Source organism: Rhinoderma darwinii, chromosome 4 (genome assembly GCF_050947455.1).
Source record: "Rhinoderma darwinii isolate aRhiDar2 chromosome 4, aRhiDar2.hap1, whole genome shotgun sequence".
In the NCBI taxonomy this organism is placed as follows: domain Eukaryota; kingdom Metazoa; phylum Chordata; class Amphibia; order Anura; family Rhinodermatidae; genus Rhinoderma; species Rhinoderma darwinii.
In genome coordinates this window covers 73579951-73600172 of record NC_134690.1, presented here as the reverse complement: position 1 = coordinate 73600172, position 20222 = coordinate 73579951, and the positions used below count along the sequence as shown (strand labels likewise).

General features: G+C 45.6%; 1 protein-coding gene across 1 annotated transcript in view; it reads left to right on the top strand.

The window, feature by feature from the left end:
- Positions 1–17194: 17194 nt before the first annotated feature.
- The window catches only part of LOC142760420 (uncharacterized), a 45644-nt gene continuing 42616 nt past the window's right edge, over positions 17195–20222 (top strand). Inside the window, exon 1 of the mRNA XM_075863607.1 lies at positions 17195–17312. Coding sequence (XP_075719722.1) covers positions 17216–17312 — 97 coding nt within the window. The 5' untranslated portion in view covers positions 17195–17215. The remainder of the gene's footprint in view (positions 17313–20222) is intronic.

Below are 20222 nucleotides of genomic sequence, written 5' to 3'. Positions count from 1 at the left end.
TGAAGTGTCTTTTTCTGTATGATTTGGCATTTACTCTGAACGAATGGAACCTCTACGGCAGCACACAAAAGACATAAGGCTCTGCATTAAGGAGGAGTACAGGGTCGGTTTTAGACAAAGTGTGACCCTGGGCAAAATTAAAAGTGGGGCCCCAAATGCTGAACTATTGTATAAACAATGCAGTGAATTCAGAAGGCGGACTAGATAACTGTTTTTTTTTTTTTTTAGAACATCCAAGAGTATTGCAAGCCCCAAAGCATATGTCACACACACAAAGAAATTATCTATATAAAGTTATTAAATCATACCGCTATACCAGGAACAAATATTTCCAACATACAGAGATTAAATATTATCTGCATACTGTTACTGAAGGCAACTCACTGTACAAAGAGCAATATTACCAATAATAATACTATACAAGTTTCAAATAATACAGCCACACCATGACTACATAGTAACTGGATAATACCCCCATACTGTTACTGAATTAAAACCAATATACAAAGACCAATATTACCACCATATAATGACCATATAGTGGTAGATACTGGTTCAACATAGGTGCTCTGCAGACCATATAAGTGATTACAGTACAGTTACATTCAGTGTTTCACAGGTGACATCTTCTCTGATTAGAGTCATTCACTTTCCATTGTCTTCTCCATCCAGCCCAGACCGCCATGACGATTTCTTCAAGCCACGACTCATGACTGCAGAATTTGACACACAGGCATGTCACATAGTCAAATAGTTACAGAGGTTGAAAAAAGACACAGGTCCATTAAGTTCAACCATTCTCAATCAATTACTCGCCATTTATTGCTTGATTAATTATAACCTTCACTGCCATTTGTCAGTAAATAATCATCTAGCCTTTTTTTAAATGCTGACATAGTATCTGCCATTACTACCTCTTGGTGTAGGGCATAAAAGTTTAACTACTCTAAGGCCTCATGCACACGACCCTAGCCATGTGCACAGCCGTGATTTTCGGGTCGGCTGGCCGCGGAGTGTCACCTGCGAGCTGCCCGCAAATCGCCCGCAAATCGCGGGCCGTACACATCGCGGGCGGTCCATCGTTTTCTATTAGGCTGGACGGCAGAACACGGCCGTAATAAGACATGTCCGTTCTTTCTGCGGCCCATGCTCCTGGGCCATGCACGGATCGTGGAAACAACAGTCGTGTGCATGGGCCCATAGAAATGAATGGGGCCGCAATTCTCCCGTGGACTTTCGGGGGAATTGCGGCCGCAAAAGCACGTTTGTGTGCATGGGGCCTTACTGTAAAGAACCCTTTCCTATATTGATGTCTGAAACGTCTTTATTCCACACACAATGAATGTCCCCTGGCCCTTTTTAGAGTCCTTGGAAAGAACAAATTATCTGCTAGTTCTTTGTATTAACCACACATATACTTGTAATGGTGGGGGGGGTAGGGAAACGGACAAGTGAGCCCTAATCTACCCGCCACTCTGTCCCTGCCTACTTGCAACGACCCGCCCTAGGCGACGGGGTACAACTGGGCGGCGGTCCCTGCGCTCAGTAAGTGCATGACAAACACGACAAACAAACAAGGGAATACAAGCAAGGGAAATGGGCAGTTGCTCGCGGAAACACCGTGAGCAACAGAGTAGTGAACGAGCCGAGTCAAGCCAGGAGAGTGCGAGGTACAAAGCGAAAAGCAGAAGAGTAGTCGGTAAGCCGGGGTCTGTATGGAGCAGGATCAAAAAGTAGCAGGAGCTGTAGCCGGGCCAGGAAACCTCAAGGAAAGAATTCACAAGCACAGATGGACAGGAAGAGCAGGCTTAAATAGACCGAGGGCGGGAGCTAGCTGAGTCTGGCCAGGTTGCGATAGGCTCTCCCACTCCTAAGCCTGCCAGCCTGAGTGGAGGAAGCTGGTGTCTGTCTCAGGGATGTACACTCAGGTGTTGACTGATTAATTCTGGGAATTAACCCCGAAGCAGTGCCTGGCAGATCCTTTACAGTACCCCCCCTTTTATGAGGGGCCACCGGACCCTTTCTAAGTGGACCTGGCTTACTGGGGAAACGCAGGTGGAACCTCCTGACCAATACCCCAGCATGAACATCCCGGGCGGGTACCCAAGTCCTCTCCTCGGGCCCGTATCCTCTCCAATGGACCAGGTACTGGAGGGAGCCTTGGACCATCTTGCTGTCCACGATCCTGGCCACCTCAAATTCCACCCCCTCAGGGGTGAGGACGGGAACAGGAGGTTTCCTCGAGGGGGCCAAGGACGGGGAGCAGCGTTTCAGGAGGGAGGCATGAAACACGTTGTGTATACGAAAAGACGGGGGTAACTCCAGCCGGAAAGAGACAGGACTGAGGACCTCAATGACCTTATACGGCCCAATAAACCGGGGAGCAAACTTTTTGGACGGAACCTTGAGACGCAAGTTCCTGGATGACAACCACACCAGATCCCCGACCACAAACAGGGGGTTAGCAGAACGTCTTCTATCGGCCTGAGCCTTCTGTATGCTCTGGGACGCCTCTAGGTTCTTCTGAACCTGGGCCCAGACTGTGCACAGATCCCGATGAACGACCTCCACCTCGGGATTGTTGGAACAACCAGGTGAAACGGAGGAGAACCGTGGATTAAACCCAAAATTACAGAAAAAGGGAGAGACCCCTGACGAGTTACTGACCCGGTTATTAAGGGAAAATTCGGCGAGGGGAATGAAAGAAACCCAATCAAATTGACAGTCAGAGACAAAACATCTTAAGTATTGTTCTAGAGACTGATTAGTCCTCTCCGTTTGGCCATTGGTTTCAGGATGGAAAGCAGAGGAGAAGGACAGATCAATCCCCAACTTATTACAGAAGGCTCTCCAAAACAATGAAACAAATTGTACCCCCCTGTCAGAAACAATATTGACGGGGACCCCATGGAGACGCAGGATGTGTTTGATAAACAAGGTAGCCAACGTCTTGGCGTTGGGTAGTTTCTTGAGGGGCACAAAGTGGCACATTTTACTGAAGCGGTCTACCACCACCCACACCACCGACTTGCCTTGGGATGGAGGCAAATCGGTGATAAAATCCATGGAGATATGTGTCCAAGGTCTCTGGGGAATGGGCAACGAACGCAGTAAGCCCGCTGGTCGGGACCTGGGAGTCTTGGACCTGGCACAAACCTCACAGGCGGCGACGTAGGCCTTAACGTCTTTAGGCAAACCAGGCCACCAATAATTTCTGGTAATGAGGTGTTGGGTACCCAGGATGCCTGGATGGCCAGATAGTGCGGAGTCGTGATTTTCCCTAAGTACCCTTAGCCGGAATTGCAGGGGAACAAACAGCTTGTTCTCAGGAAGGTTCCCAGGAGCTGAACCTTGATCAGCAGCAATTTCAGAGACTAAATCGGACTCGATAGAGGAAATGACTATACCTGGAGGCAAAATACAAACAGGATCTTCCTCCGAAGGAGGGCTGGCCATGAAGCTACGCGACAGTGCATCCGCCTTAATATTTTTAGACCCGGCCCTATAGGTAACCAAAAAATTGAATCTGGTAAAAAACAACGCCCATCGAGCTTGTCTCGGGTTTAGCCTCCGGGCAGATTCTAGGAAAACCAGATTCTTGTGGTCGGTAAGGACCGTTACCTGGTGCCTAGCCCCCTCCAGGAAGTGGCGCCACTCTTCAAATGCCCATTTAATGGCTAAAAGTTCGCGGTTGCCAATATCATAGTTACACTCCGTGGGCGAAAACTTCCTAGAAAAGTAAGCACAGGGGCGGAGATGGGTGAGGGAGCTGGTACCCTGGGACAAGACGGCCCCCACTCCCACCTCGGACGCGTCAACCTCCACAATAAATGGCTCCCTTTGGTTGGGCTGAACCAGCACGGGGGCCGAGATAAAGCACTTCTTGAGGGTCTCAAAAGCCTGGACGGCCTCAGGGGGCCAATGGAGGACATCAGCACCCTTGCGAGTGAGGTCCGTAAGAGGCTTAGCGACGACCGAGAAGTTAGCAATAAATCTCCTGTAATAGTTAGCGAACCCCAAAAAACACTGTAGCGCTTTCAGGGAGGCAGGTTGGACCCATTCAGCCACAGCCTGAACCTTGGCAGGGTCCATGCGGAATTCATGAGGAGTGAGGATTTGACCTAAAAATGGTATCTCCTGTACCCCAAATACACATTTTTCGATTTTGGCAAACAGTTTGTTTTCTCGAAGGACCTGGAGCACTTTCCTGACATGCTCTATGTGGGAGGACCAGTCCCTGGAAAACACCAATATGTCATCAAGGTACACTACAAGAAATATCCCCAGGTAATTTCTCAAAATCTCATTTATGAAGTTCTGGAAGACCGCAGGGGCATTGCACAACCCAAAGGGCATGACGAGGTATTCGAAATGGCCTTCGGGCGTGTTAAACGCAGTCTTCCACTCATCCCCCTCTTTGATACGAATAAGGTTATACGCCCCCCGTAAATCCAATTTAGAGAACCATTGGGCCCCCTGAACCTGATTAAAGAGATCAGGAATCAAAGGAAGGGGATACTGGTTCCTTACCGTGACCTTATTCAGGCCACGGTAGTCAATGCATGGCCTAAGACCACCATCCTTCTTCCCTACGAAGAAGAAGCCAGCACCTACCGGAGAAGAAGAGGGACGAATGTAACCCTTGGCCAGGGATTCCTGGATATACTCCCTCATGGCTTCACGTTCGGGACAAGAAAGGTTAAATATCCTACCCTTAGGAAGCTTAGCTCCTGGTACCAATTCGATAGCGCAATCGTATTCTCTATGAGGCGGTAACACTTCGGAGGCCTCTTTAGAGAAAACATCAGCGAAGTCCTGAACAAACTCGGGTAGCGTATTCACCTCCTTAGGGGGAGAAATAGAATTAACAGAAAAACATGACGTACAACATTCATTACCCCATTTGGTTAGCTCCCCAGTATTCCAGTCAAACGTAGGATTATGCAACTGCAACCAGGGAAGACCTAGAACCAAATCGTACGATAATCCCTGCATCAATAGTACAGAGCATTGCTCCAAATGCATGGAGCCAACAAGGAGTTCAAAAACAGGGGTATGCTGTGTAAAATAACCATTAGCAAGAGGAGTGGAGTCGATACCCACTACCGGAACAGGTTTAGGCAAATCAATCAGAGGCATAGCGAGAGACATAGCAAATTCCACAGACATGATATTAGTAGAGGACCCTGAATCCACGAAGGCACTGCCGGTAGCAGACCTACCACCAAAAGAGACCTGAAAGGGAAGCAATATCTTAGTATGTTTCATATTCACGGGAAATACCTGTGCGCCCAAGTGACCTCCCCGATGATCACTTAGACGCGGGAGCTCTCTGACAGCATTCTTACGCTTGGGACAGTTGTTTACTTGATGCTTGACATCCCCACAGTAGAAGCAGAGACCATTCTTCCTGCGGAATTCTCTACGTTGTTGAGGGGACACGGAGGCCCCGAGTTGCATAGGTATTTCTGAGTCTTTAGGGGAGAAACGAAGCAACGGGACTTCGGGAGGCATCATGGGGGAGTCGGAGGAAAAAACACATAAACGTTCACGTTGTCGTTCCCTGAGACGTCGGTCAAGTCGTACCACTAAAGCCATAACCTGGTCTAAGGAGTCAGAAGAGGGATAACTAACTAGCAGGTCTTTCAGGGCATTCGACAGACCCAACCTAAACTGGCACCTTAAGGCAAGAATTCACAAGCACAGATGGACAGGAAGAGCAGGCTTAAATAGACCGAGGGCGGGAGCTAGCTGAGTCTGGCCAGGTTGCGATAGGCTCTCCCACTCCTAAGCCTGCCAGCCTGAGTGGAGGAAGCTGGTGTCTGTCTCAGGGATGTACACTCAGGTGTTGACTGATTAATTCTGGGAATTAACCCCGAAGCAGTGCCTGGCAGATCCTTTACAATACTAATACTTTTTAATAAGATCACGTCTATGGCGTCTTTGTTCCAAGCTGAACAAGACCAATTTCTGTAGCCTTTCATCGTAAGGGACACCTCCAATACCATTAATAATCTAATTGCCCACCTTTGAACCCTCTCCGGTTCTAATATATCCTTTTTACATGTGGAGCCCGAAACTGAATTCCATATTCAAAATGCCTCCTGTAGAACCTTCCACATACTGCCCATGTAGATATTGCCACAGTGCCCAATTAGATGATGCCATATACTGCCCATGTAGATAGTGCCACAGTGACGCCTGTAGATAATGACACAGTGTCTATGCAGATAATGCTCCTGTAGATAGTGCCACACTCACCTGTCCTTGTCCCACGCTATCCACTCCTCCAGAGATGCAGGACTCTTCTGACCAGGCATGCTCTAGCCGAATGACACAGGCGGCGCCATCATGTCATCGTGGCGCCTGCATCACAAGAAAAGCGCCGAATGACGGGGAGAGGGAAGCAATGGTTCTCCTGCCTCCCCAGAGCTGTCAATTGTGTCTGCGTCCTAAGGATGCGGATAGAAGTGAGTCCTATAGTATGAAGGTGGGCCCCTGTGGAAGTGTGAAAATTGCCCAAGTTGCTCCCCCCTAACTCCGGCTCTGGAGCAGTATGGCCACTGTAAACTTCTTTATAGACTCCATGCACGTCTCGGCCGAGTGCATGAGCTCTACAATTAACTTTCAAAATTTAGAAGGGAACAAGTGGAGGTTAATTTAAAGAAGCGCTATTTCTGTTGCTATTAATCATGAACACTTTGTCATGATAGATATTATATGACTTGTTTGCTATTGAGAGGGGTTATATTAATCCCTAAAATGGAAATTAGGGATCCAATCTCCCCACAATTCCTCCAGCAAGTTGGGGAGAAATTGGGTTAAATACAGTGTTATCTAGTGGGGTTGTACTACTAGACTGGTAATAGTTGCTGCTTAAATTCATCTGGAGGCCTCAGACATTGTCAGGAAAGACTTTGGAAAGATTTACTTATGTGATTGCGCCTTGTAAAATGCAACAAAATTTGGTGCATTTCTGGCACATAATGTCGCATCAAGTTTTCGACCAATTTATAAAGCAAACAAGAACAAATGTTTCTGTATTGCTAGACACTTTTCAAAAGCGTTTAGAAAAGGTAGAGTGGCAAAACAAAAAGGTGCATGTCTTAAATCTGCCCACGTGCGCCAAAATTTTGCCAAACTTAAACTAAGCCAAAGGTGGTTTAAGAAGGAGAAAAGTTTCTAGCACGTCTAGCATGTAGTGCCACCACTGTGATAAATTTGGCACATCTTCTGATTGTCTGGCCTAAGTATGGGATTAAAAAAGTAAAATGAATTAAAAAAAATGATGTAAAGAATCTAAATAAAAACACACATTAAATAATATACACATATTTGGTCTCATCAGAACCGTAAACATCCTGTACCATAAACTTTTTAGCATTAATTATGATGATCAGTGTATGTGGTAAAAACATTTTTTTAATACTACTAATCCTACTTAAAGTACAACCCATTACACAAAAAACAAAGCCTCAAACAAAAGATAACAATTTTATGACTGCCGGAATGCAGCGAGAAAAAATTAAAACACTTGGCCCGATCCTCAAGGAGTTAATGTTCCATTGGTTTTTGTGTTTCTTTATTTTTATGTTTGCATTGCATTCTTCTTTTATATGTTATACTATTCTTTTTGTTAATAGAGGTAGGAGTTTCCTTATAGCATGTTGTTGGTGCACATGACAACAGATCACTTTATCCTGACATTTTTTATATTTATTGTTCCACATGATAAATGTTTTGTTCTGTAGATTTGCAAATCTCACAATCATCAATTCCCTTTAACATGGATGTAGTTTCATGCTAACACTTCATAATGTCACTTACTATATATTATGTTTAATAACAAAATTGCTTATTCTCATATTCAGTCTTAGTAAGATTATGCCACTTGAACCAAAAAGCACTTGACCAGGGGCGGGACCAGGAGTAGGAGGAATACCCTCGCCTAGGGAGCCACTGTATAATGGCCATGCTGCAGTAATACAGCTCTGCTCCTAATCAAGTAAATAGGAGCAGAGCTGCAGTAACCCAGCACAGTTGCTATACAGTAGTCGGTGCCTTCTGCTTCCGGCACAGACCTTGCATAGCTTCCGGCGCCCGGAGGCAGCTGAAACAGCTGATTAATGTGGGGTCCTGGTGTTGGACCCCATCGATCATATACTGAAGGCCTATCCTGTGAAAAGGTCATCAGTATAAAAAAAAAAAACCCAACCTGGACAACCCCTTTAATGTAACATCAGATACAGAAGGATCATATCAGAAGATGGAATACTGTATGGATAAAGATAAATTCATCCCTGTGTCAGAAGCATCAATCTGGTACCCAACGCGTATTTTCAGCTTCCTCAGGGGTCAATGCAATGGAATACATTTCCAAAGTCTCATTATATAGTTTGTTTACATGTGTGATAAATCCTATAACTACAGCCAAAACTTACATTCCAATAACCACATTCCAGCTTGCCATTCTCCGGCGTGTGTGGATGGCATTCGCGCATGCGCGAGGACTCTTTCGCACAGGCGCAGACGCTACCAGCCCCATACCATGGTGCACGTACATGGCGTCCATGCATGTTCGAAGACAGGTGCAGACACCACTGGCCTTGGAGTAGGGAGCTCTCCCTCACTCCAAACGGGCCAATAGAACATCAAAGGAATGGTAACAGTTGTAGATAAATAGATTGCTAGGCAATTACTAAATATAGTCTAAGTAGGGTTGCTGCTGGACAGCCATAAATATATGTGACCCCGCAACCCACGTGCGCGTGTGTGTACATAGGCACATGAGCCATGCAGAAAACAATCACAAGGCTCATGCACGTGTACATAGATGATTGCATCAAATTACAATACATATTAAGTGAGTCAATTGCCAAGCAGTCAATATGCACAACATATAGGACTGCTGCCAGGCAGCTATAGATGTACAAGGCCTAACAATCCAGGCAGGCGTGTCTTGCGCGCAGGCACATGAGCCGTGCAGGGGACACCCACACAGCCCATGCACGTGCACACAAGTGAATGCATCGGGACATAAGCTGCTATCTGAATTATATCCTACAAAAAACAACAACACAGTAGAGATCACACATGCCGGTATCCTTCATACATGTGCCGAAACCAATCATCCCACATATACTCATATAATCTCATACGAAATGATGGATTGGACACAGGAATGCTATCAAAAAATTATATACAGGTTAAGTAGATATATAGGTTATTACAGAGAATGCAGCCTGAGTATCATCCTGTCACAAAGGGTATGTGGACCCACTGGGCCGTACCACCTTGACGGTATGGCAGCTGGCCAACAGGGCGCAGGTCAATGTCTATAGTTCGTATAGGTACCTCTGGCAGCTTGGACAGTAGCAAGGCTGGCTCGGCTGGAACTAGACAGTAGGCAGACGTCAGGCGTGGGGAAGCAGGACAGGCGTAGTATACAGTATGGCACGACTTTGGCTCAGCACAGTACTCAACCAGGATAGTACGGAATGCACGGAACAGGAACACACTAGGTGGCCATCAGATAGACAAACTTAGGAAACAACAACAAGTCTCAGGCATCAAAGCAGGGGGCTGGACCCCTCTTATAGTCCAGGGAATTCATGGCCTGATGCACATCAAAGGCCCGTGCGCGCGCTGCCCCTTTAAGAGCGGGCACGAGCGTGCTCGCGCACCCTATGGGATCCGGCTGAGGTGAGTGGAAGCAAGCGCTGGCGTCTCCTGAGGAGGAGGCTGGGGCCAGCACTTGCTGACTCGTGGCTGCGGCTGTCAGGGGGAGATTGGAGCTGAGAGCCCGCAACCACGGACATGACAGTATCCCCCCCTCTTACGCCCCCTCTTCTTGGGACCAGAGCGAGAGAGAAACTTTTTCAGAAGAGTAGGAGCATTGAGTTTCTACTCTGGCTCCCAGGACCTCTCTTTAGGACCAAACCCCTCCAATCCACCAAATAAAAAATCTTTCCTCTCACTTTTTTGGTGTCCAAGATCTCCTTAACCTCAAAGGTGTCTGAAGGGCCGCTGGAGGCAACCGCAGGGCTAGGAGTTGTGGTATAGCGGTTCAGAACCACCAGCTTCAGGAGGGAGACATGGAAGAAGTTGGGGATCTTGAGGGTAGGAGGCAGCCGAAGCTTGTAGGCGATAGGGTTGATCTGCTGTAGGATCTCGAAGGGTCCGATGAACCTGGGAGCAAATTTGCATGACGGCACCCTTAGTCGGATATTCCTAGAAGACAGCCAGACCTTCATGCCATGGAGAAATTGAGGAGGTTCTCTTCTCCTTGTGTCAGCCTTCCGCTTCATGCGGTCGACTGCCATTAGGATGAAGGATCGAGTCTGCTGCCAGATCTGCAGGAAGTCTCTATAAGCAGAGTCAGCCGCTGGTACCTCAGAAGTATCGGGGACTGGGAGGGGAATTCGTGGGTGTTGGCCGTAGACAATGAAGAACAGTGTATTCCTTGTGGACTCGCTGGTGTGATTATTATATGAGAACTCAGCCCACGGAAGCAGCTGCACCCAGTCATCATGCTGCTTGGAGATGAAGTGGCGTAGGTAGTTCTCCAAGATCTGATTGATCCTCTCAACCTGCCCATTGGACTGAGGATGGTAGGCTGAGGAAAAGTCCAACTTCACACAGAGGAGTCCGCAGGCTCTCCAGAACTTTGTGGTAAACTGAACCCCCCGATTAGACACAATATGCTGCGGCAAGCCGTACAGGCGGAAGATGTGTTGGATGAATAGTTTGGCCAGTTGAGGAGCAGAAGGAAGACCGGTCAGAGGAACGAAGTGGGCCATCTTCGAAAAGCGATCCACCACCACCCAGACAGTACTGCATCCGGCAGAGAGAGGCAGGTCCGTAATAAAGTCCATAGCTATATGCTGCCAGGGAGCATTGGGCACAGGCAATGGCTGGAGCACACCAGCAGGTCTGCAGTGAGCGACCTTGTTTGTTTTACAAATTCAGAACAGGAAGAAACAAAGTCCATAATGTCCTTGGGCAGCGTGGGCCACCAGAAATGATGAGCAATCAGATCCCGGGTCTTACGGATCTCCGCGTCACCTGCCAGTCTAGAGAAGTGTCCCCAGTGGAGGATTCTTCCACAATCTGCCAGGTGCACAAAAGTCCTCCTTGGAGGAATGTCCCCAACTTGCAGGGGATTGACAGAGACAATGCAAGACGGATCAATAATGCTCTGGGGAATCTCCATGGTGTCTTCCGTCTCGAAAGACCTGGACAAGGCATTGGCCCTCACATTCTTGTCGGCCGGGCGATAATGGAGCTCAAACTGGAACCTGGTATAGAACAGTGACCACCTGGCCTGACGAGTGTTCAGCCGTTGGGCCGTCTGGAGGTAGGTCAGATTCTTGTGGTCTGTAAAAATTAGGATCGGTTGAGCTGCGTCCTCTAGTAGATGTCTCCACTCTTCCAGAGCCAATTTGATGGCCAGTAATTCCCAATCCCCAATATAGTAATTGTGCTCTGCAGGAGAAAAAAGTCTCGAGTAATAGCCACATACTACTGCCCTTCCTTTGGAGCTCCTCTGGAACAGAAGTGCACCTGCACCAACAGAAGAAACGTCCACCTCCAATGAAAACTGCCGAGATACGTCTGGATGATGGATGATCGAGGCTGAAGTGAAGGCTTTCTTGAGGCTAATAAATGAGGACTCTGCCTCTGTAGTCCACACCTTGGCGTTCACACCCTTCTTGGTAAGGATACTGATGGGAGCCGTCAGAGAGGAGAAGTTTGGAATAAACTGCCGGTAGAAATTGGCGAATCACAGGAAACGCTGTATGGCCCTCAGGGCTTGAGGGCGTGGCCATTCCAGGACAGATTTTAGTATTCAGGATCCATCTTGAGACCTTGATCCGAGATGATGTAGCCCAGGAAGGGCAAAGACTTCTTTTGAAAGATGCACTTCTCCAACTTAGCATATTAGCTATTCTTCCTTAGTCGCAGTAGAACCTGACAGACATGCCTCCGATGGGTCGTCAGATCTGGGGAGAAAATCAAAATATCATCGAGATAGACTACAACAAAGATATAGAGGAGATCTCTGAAAATATCATTGACGAATTCCTGAAAGACTGCGGGAGCGTTACATAGGCCAAAGGGCATCACCAGGTATTCGCAGTGCCCGTCTCGGGTATTGAACGCCATCTTCCACTTGTCCCTTTGACGGATTCGAATCAAATTATAAGCCGCATGCAAGTCTAATTTTGAAAAAATTCTGGCTCCTCGTATACGGTCAAACAGCTTGGATATAAGTGGCAACGAGTATTTGTTCTTGACCGTGATCTGGTTGATGCAGGGTCGAAGAGATCCGTCTCTCTTCTTAATGAAGAAGAACCCGGCCCCGGCCGGGGAGGAAGATTTTCATATAAAAACCCTCTCCAAATTCTCCTTGAAATAGGCTGACATGGATAAAGTCTCTGACAAGGAGAGAGGATATACCCGTCCACGGGGAAGAGAAGCATTTGGAACCAGTTCAATAGGGCAGTCATAATTCTCATGTGGAGGCAACGTCTCTTGCTTGCTGAAGACATCTGTAAAACTGGCATACTGAGACGGTAAATCGGAGAGTGACTGAGACAGAGGGGGCACAACAGGACGAACCTGTGACAGGCAATGGCTATGGCATCTGGGACCCCATTGAAGAATTTCTCTGGAACTCCAGTCAAGAACCGGGGAGTGTAAGCGAAGCCATGGCAGACCCAGCAGAATAGGATTGATAGCCTTGGGTAGTACAAGGAAGGCGATCTGCTCCGAGTGAAGAGCTCTGACCCATAGCGTCAATGGCTCCGTGATTAACACAATCGGATCGGGCAATGGTAGACCATTCAAAAAAGGCAACAGCCAGGGGTCTCTCCAGAAGAACTGTGGGTAGATGTAAACGATCCACTAGATCCTGCTTCATGAAATTAGCAGCTGCTCCGGAGTCAAGATAGGCAGAGGAGGGTTGTGACATTTCTCTGGAGACTATTGCCACAGGAATCGATAATTTGGAAGAGGTTTTAACATTTGGAGACGTCCCACCTAGTGTTGCCTCTCAAACCAACCCTAGGTGCTGGAGTTTCCCGGTTTCTGTGGGCATTGGCGCAGAAAATTACCCTTAAGGCCACAATACATACATAGTCCAGAGGAGCATCTGCGCTGCTTCTCTTGTTCGGACAACCGGACTCTGTCTACCTGCATGAGTTCTTCAGGTAGCGGACTAGGGGAAGGCAAAGGTGGTCTCTGGACCGAGGGTGCTGGTCTGTGACCCCGTTTCTCCTGTCGAACCTCTTGAGTGTGCTCCCGGATTCTCATGTCAACCCGAGTGGCTAACAGGATGAGGGCATCCAAGGTAGCAGGAAGGTCGCGAGCCGCCAGTTCGTCCTTAATGTGAGAGGACAGTCCCTGCCAGAAGGTCGCCACCAGTGCCTCATTGTTCCATGCCAGCTCTGCTGCCAGGGTATGGAAGGAAATAGCATTCTCCCCAACTGTGAAACCTTCTTGCTTGAGGGTCAACAGAGTGGCTGTGGCAGAGGATGTTCGGCCCGGCTCCTCGAACACGGCAAGAAAGGACTGCAGGAACAAGGTTAGGTCCGAGGATACAGGTCCTTGTTGTTCCAAGATTGGGTTCCCCATGCGAGGACCTTGCCAGCGAGGAGGGAGATAGTAAACAATACTTTGGCCTCATCAGAGGGGAAGAGATGAGCCCGTAGCCTAAAATGAACCGTGCATTGGTTAATAAATCCTCTACCGGCTCTGGGATCACCATCATAGCGAGGAGGAAGAGGCAGAGGAACTGTGGATCCGGAACAAATAGGGGGAGCAACGAGCAGTAGCACAGCAACAGCCAATGGAGGAGGAACCGGGGGAGGAACAGTGAGTTGATCCAGATGGACCATGATGGTATTTACCGCCTCAAGGAGTTGATCCTGACATGTGCTTAGGTCTTGCATCTCCGTCTGTATCTTCTGGACTGCGGTCTTGGGCTGGCCAGCGGGTTCGATGGCCTGAATGTACTGTCACGATTACAGGGTATGTGGACCCACTAGGCCGCTCCGCCGTAGCGGAGAGGCAGCTGGCCTAGTCACAGTCTATACAAATCTTCATTTGAGTGGTAGATGGGAAGGAGTTGGCACCTATTTTTTTTGTTATAAATAAATTTTCAAGCAAATTTCAGCAAACAATGTGTGCATACTGGCTCATTTTTGTGGTGAAATATTACTTGAAAGTGGATCAAAACCTTTGACTTTAACAGGAGAAAGAGTGAGTTCTGAGTCGTTCTAAATTATTGGATTTCTACCTGTAAGCCCCTACGTGGGCATCTTTAGTAATGCTGTATGGTTTAGCTCTTTCTGCTATTATTTATTGGAGTGGTAACTAAAAAAAGAGTAGTGCTGGTTCTGGGTCCACCCTATCCTTCACAGAGCCCATGGGGGGCAAAGCTATAGGGGTGAAGAGGAAGCGGTCACACCTGGGCTCTAGTGGCTGAGGGGGTCCAAAGGACCTTGTTCCACATACAGTTAGGTCCAGAATTATTTGGATAGTGACACAAGTTTTGGCATTTTAGCTGTTTACTAAAACATATTGAATATACAGTTATATAATCAATATGGTCTTAAAGTGCAGACTCTCATCTGAGCTTTAATTTGATGGTATTCACATCCTAATTTGAAGAAGGGTTTAGGAATTACAGTTCTTTAATATGTAGCTGCCTCTTTTTCAAGGGACCAAAAGAAATTGGACAATTATCTCAAAAAGCTATTTAATGGGCTGCATGGGCTATTCCCTCGTTAATCCATCATCATTTAAGCAGGTAAAAGGTCTGGAGTTGATTCCAGGTGTGGCATTTGCATTCGGTATCTGTTGCTGTGAACCCAGAACATGAGGTCAAAGGAGCTCTCAATGCAAGGGAAACAGACCATCGTTAGGCTGAAAAAAAAAATATGAAGAAATCCCTCAGTGAGATAGCACAAATGTTAGAAGTGGCCAAATCAACAGTTTGGCACATTCTTGAAAAAAAAAAAAGACAGCACTGGTGAACTTGTGAACTCCAAAAAGGTCTGGACATCCACGGAAGACAACAGTGGTGGATGTTCACAGAATCCTTTCCTTGGTGAAGAAAAACCCCTTCACAACATCTACCCAAGTGAAGAACACTCTCCTAGAAGTAGGTGTATCAGTATCTAAGTCTACCATAAAGAGAAGACTTCATGAGAGCAAATACGGAGGGTTCACCCCAAGGTGCAAACCATTAATCAGCCTCAAAAATAGAAATTCCGGATTAGACTTTGCCAAACAACATGTAAAGAAGCCAGACCAGTTCTGGAACAGCATGAAACTAAGGTCAACCTGTACCAGAATGATGGGAGGAAGAAAGTATGGAGAAGGCTTTGGAATGGCTCATGATCCAAAGCACACCATATCCTCTGTAAAACATGGTGGAGGCAGGGTGATGGCATGTGCATGCATGGCTGCCAAAGGCACTGGGTCACTAGTGTTTATTGATGATGTAACTAAAGACAGAAGCAGCCGGATGAATTCTGAAGTGTTCAGGGATATATTTTCTGCTCAGATTTAACCAAATGCAGCAAGGTTGATTAGACGTCGCTTCACAGTACAGATCGACAATTACCCAAAACATACTGCGAAAGCAACACAGGAGTTTTTTTAAGGCAAGAAAGTGGAATATTCTGCAACGGCCAAGTCAATTACCAGATCTCAACTCTATCGAGCTGCATTTCACTTGCTTAAGACAAAATGCCTGGAAAAGCATCACAAAGGAGGAAACCCAGCGTTTGATGATATCCATGGGTTCCAGACTTCAGGCAGTCATTGCCTGCAAAGAATTCTCTACAAAGTATTAAAAAAAAAAACATTTTATTTATGGTAATGTTAATTTGTCCAATTAATTTCGAGCCCCTGAAATGAGGAGGCTGTGTAGAAAAATGGTTGCAATTCCTAAACGTTTCACAGGATATTTTTGTTCAACCCCTTGAATTAAACTTGAAAGTCTGCATTTCAATTACATCTCAGTTATTTAATTTCAAATCCAATGTGGTGGCAGCAGATCGCAAATCATGAAGATTGTGTCACTGTCCAAATAATTCTGAACCTAACTGTAAGTAGACACCAGTGTTACAAATGCCACATAGTAGGTTACTGATTTTTCATGGGGACCGAGAAGTTTTTAGTTAAACCTTAGGGGCCCATAAAAATATAATGGCCGTCCTCAATGGAAAATATCCTTATGTTAGTATATCGAGGCACTTATTTATACTCCTAGCAATGTTTTTACTATTTACTACTGGCTGGTCCATAATTTATGTCATTTCTAAGGTTATTAGTACAATTCTGCCCACAAAGTTATTGTAATGTCCGTGGTCGCTGACCACAAACTCCTTCCATCTAATCGACGCCCTTCTCTCAAGAGATGGCTGCACATACGGCCGTCCTGCTCCACAGTGACCACCAGGGCCAGAGCGCAAGCATGTTCGTGATTGAGCTAATTGGTCCAGAGCACTCTGGGCTATAAGAAGGTCCCAGCCCCATCCTCCCACACCTGAGCTTTGTTGTTGTATTCCTAGTCTGTCTTGCAAATGGTCCCCTAGTGTTTCCTGCTCCCAGTGTTTCCTGTTCCTGTAACCTGTATCCTGAATCCTGATCTAGTGCTGTGCTTAGCTGTAGCCGTGCTGTGCTGTATACCACGCCTGTCCTGCTTCTCCACGCCTGACGTCTGCCTGCTGCCTAGTTCCTGCCTAGCCTGCCTTGCTACTGTCCGAGCTGCCACAGGTACTCTATATAAACTATACACTCTGACGTGCGCCCTGTTGGCCAGCTGCCATACCGCCAAGGCGGTACAGCCCAGTGGGTCCACGAACCCTACGTGACAGTTATTAAGGTGTTTTCTTAGAATAGAAATGTATTTGTACATCTTTCTGGAAGGAGAGGATATTTTTTTTAGCTAAAGCTATTGTATGCATGATCAGTCACTACTGTGTAAGGCGGTGTAGTAGAGGAAATAAGGTGTTTATCCAAAGGTCATGTAAGCACACCCAAACTCACGTTCAAAAAAGGGATAGTGTTGACAGTGCGTCATATAGAGCTCGTATCTGTGAGGTTTTACACACATTTACAGTTTAAAGTTCATGCAGTCAGTAACACTGAAAACAACAAGGACAAGGAACATACACTAATATCACACTGGCTGAAATGCATCATGGCACTGCACCACCGACTCAGTCAGTGGCAGAGGATATTGCTGGGGATCCTCTGCTTTCCTCTACTCCCCATCTACTTGTGTGTGTACTACCTGTGTAAGTACTACTTCTTCTTGTTATACACTATAGCTGAATACGTTCAATATTGCAGCACATGAAGTCATATTGTGTTTTATAGTCTTAGCATTCTGACTGATCATCAGGGTGATCAAGTCAATTTTAATTTCCCATAGCCTCCCTGCTAGCCCTTAAGCAGTCTATAGGCAGCTTGCAGTCTGCTGACATGTTTGCTGGGAAATGGTAAGGACTCTGAATTCATCTGCATCACATCATCTTAACACTATGTTACTGCTATTTAAAGGGTTGTCCAACAATTAACTGGATTTACATGCCAGTCCGTAATGTGATCATGAGAGGTGTGGCCACTGGGACCCACATAGATCCTGAAAAGGAAATCACTTTTAATATTATGGTTGAGGAAAGGGACTTTCGTGAATTAGAGTTTTGTAGCATATCAATAAGAGATGTCATCAAACACTGATATGTGAGGTCCAGCAGCTGGGACCAGCACTGATCCCCTGACCGGTCTTATCCATCTATGGGAAAGAAGCCACACGTGTGAACCTTCTTCTTTCAAATAAAGTTAAATGTATTCCGGTTTCAGGAAATGATTGTTATTTTTTTATAATTAAAAGTTATACAATTTTCCAATATACTGTCTGCAATAATTCATTGTGGTTTTCAAGATCTCTGCTTGTTGTTATTCAGTAGGAACATTCATTGCTTACTTCCAGTGGATAAAATTCTGTCCTTGGTCACGTTATGGACACACAGGTTCACGGCTCGTTGCAGTTACAGCATGTGTATCAGAGCTGTGTCTTATTATGATCCCAGCACCTGTGTATCCATCATATGACCATGGACAGAATTTTATCCACTGGAAGTAAACAATGAATGTTCCCACAGAATAACAACAAGCAGAGATCTTGACATCCGTGAGGAATAATATACTGTATAGGAAAGTATATTAGAGAATTGTGTAACTTTTAATTATACAAAAAATTATTATTTTTATACATTAATTTGCTGAAAATGGACAACACCTTTACTTAAATTCATTTTATTGACAAGTGACGGGACCTTGTTTCCATAGGTGGTTTCATAGGTATAAATTTCTTTCCATGGGTTGCTGTGGCAAACAGATTGTTGAGATCAGTGGTGGTCCCAAGAATGTTCTTTTCTATACACTCAGACCACATTAATAATAAGAACTTAAGGGGTTTTACACAGGGTGATTGTCGGGCAGACAAGCGTTAATATAATGCTCGTTGCCAATAATTGCCCTGTGTAAACAGAGGAACGGCAGTTGTCGGCAGCACATCTCCCTGTGTAAACAGACACGCTGCCGACATGATGATAATATATGGGGACGAGCGATTGGAGTAACGATCGCTCGTCCCCATCCATAGCTCCGTGTGACAGGAGCAAACGAGCGCTGATCAACGATGTCTCGTTGATCGGTGTTCGCTGCATCGGCCGAGTGTCGACCGGTGTAAAAGGGCCTAATAGTAATTCTGTTTAAATAAATAATGCAAAAAAGTAGATAAAGCAGAGCAGTAAGCGATCCACTCTACTTCCTATGTGATAGTCCTCAGAAGCTGAAGGTCAGTCCGGTCATTTGAACTCTGAAGTAGATGAGCTTGAAATGCAATACACTCAAGTATTCAGCCATTATATCTATGTCTCTATAAATCTCTGCATATTTTGTGATTGTAGCCATGCCATCAATTTATTATTCAGGGAATAGTTCCAATCCTCACGATATGTTACTGAATTGCTATTTATAGGGGAGTTCCAGCAATTATCTTAAATGACATGCCAATCAGTAATGTGATCATGGGAGGCCTGACCACTGGGACCCCCATAAATCCAGAAAGGGAGTTCACATTTATTATTCTTGTCCCTTCCCGAGTCCAATATGGCAATTAGAATACATTTCTGGATCAACAACCCATCTACAATAATCTCGTACCCATATCTTGTAATATCATAACCCTTACACATGCGGATTTGTAACATTGTAATACAATGGAGCTAGCCTGCCGCTTTTCAACACTGAATCCGCAGCAATAATGAACATACTACAGATTTTAAAATTATTTCACACAGATATTTTTCTGATTGTGTAAATGAGATATTTTATATGTATTGCTGGTGGAATGGTAGCGGTTTCTGTCGAGATTTCGGAATAAGCGCCTAAATCCTGAAAAATCCTGATCGTGCTAACATGGCTTTATAGCTATGACTCTGGGTATATAAATAGATAATTAGACAGATCTCTGTATTGACCTTTGATATATTTATACATAGTTATTATGTCATCCTTCAGCCGTCTTTTTTTAAAACGAAATAACCCCAATTGTAATAATTTTTCTAGATACTGTAGTCTACCCATTCACAATAATACTTAAGTTGCTTTCCATTGAACCCCATAAAGCTCTACTATGTCTTTCTTGTGCACTGATGCCCAAAACTGTACACAATATGTTCTCGTCATGTACATCTATAACTCTTTTGAATCATTACATGATCTTATTTGCATTGGCGGCAGCTACCTGACACTAGTTGCTGTCGACTAATATCTCTTACTCCTTTTCCATGTCAGTGTTACCCAGTGTCTTCCTATTTAGTCTGTAATACTGACATGTATTTTCCCTTTCTAAGAACATAAACTTACTTTTATCAGTGTAAAAGCTCCTTACTTTGCCTAAGCCTCCAACTTATCCAGATCCATTTGTAACGTAATACTTTCCTATTTTATTTTAATTATTTTAGTTTTAGTAATTATTTTCAGTTTAGTGTCATCTGAGACAATTGATATTTTACTGTGAAATCCCTCTTCAAGGTTATTAATTAATATATTAAATAGAATAGGGTCCAATACTGACCCCTGTGATACCCCACGAGTAGCGGTGACCTAATCTGGGCATGATGGGACCGTCTTAT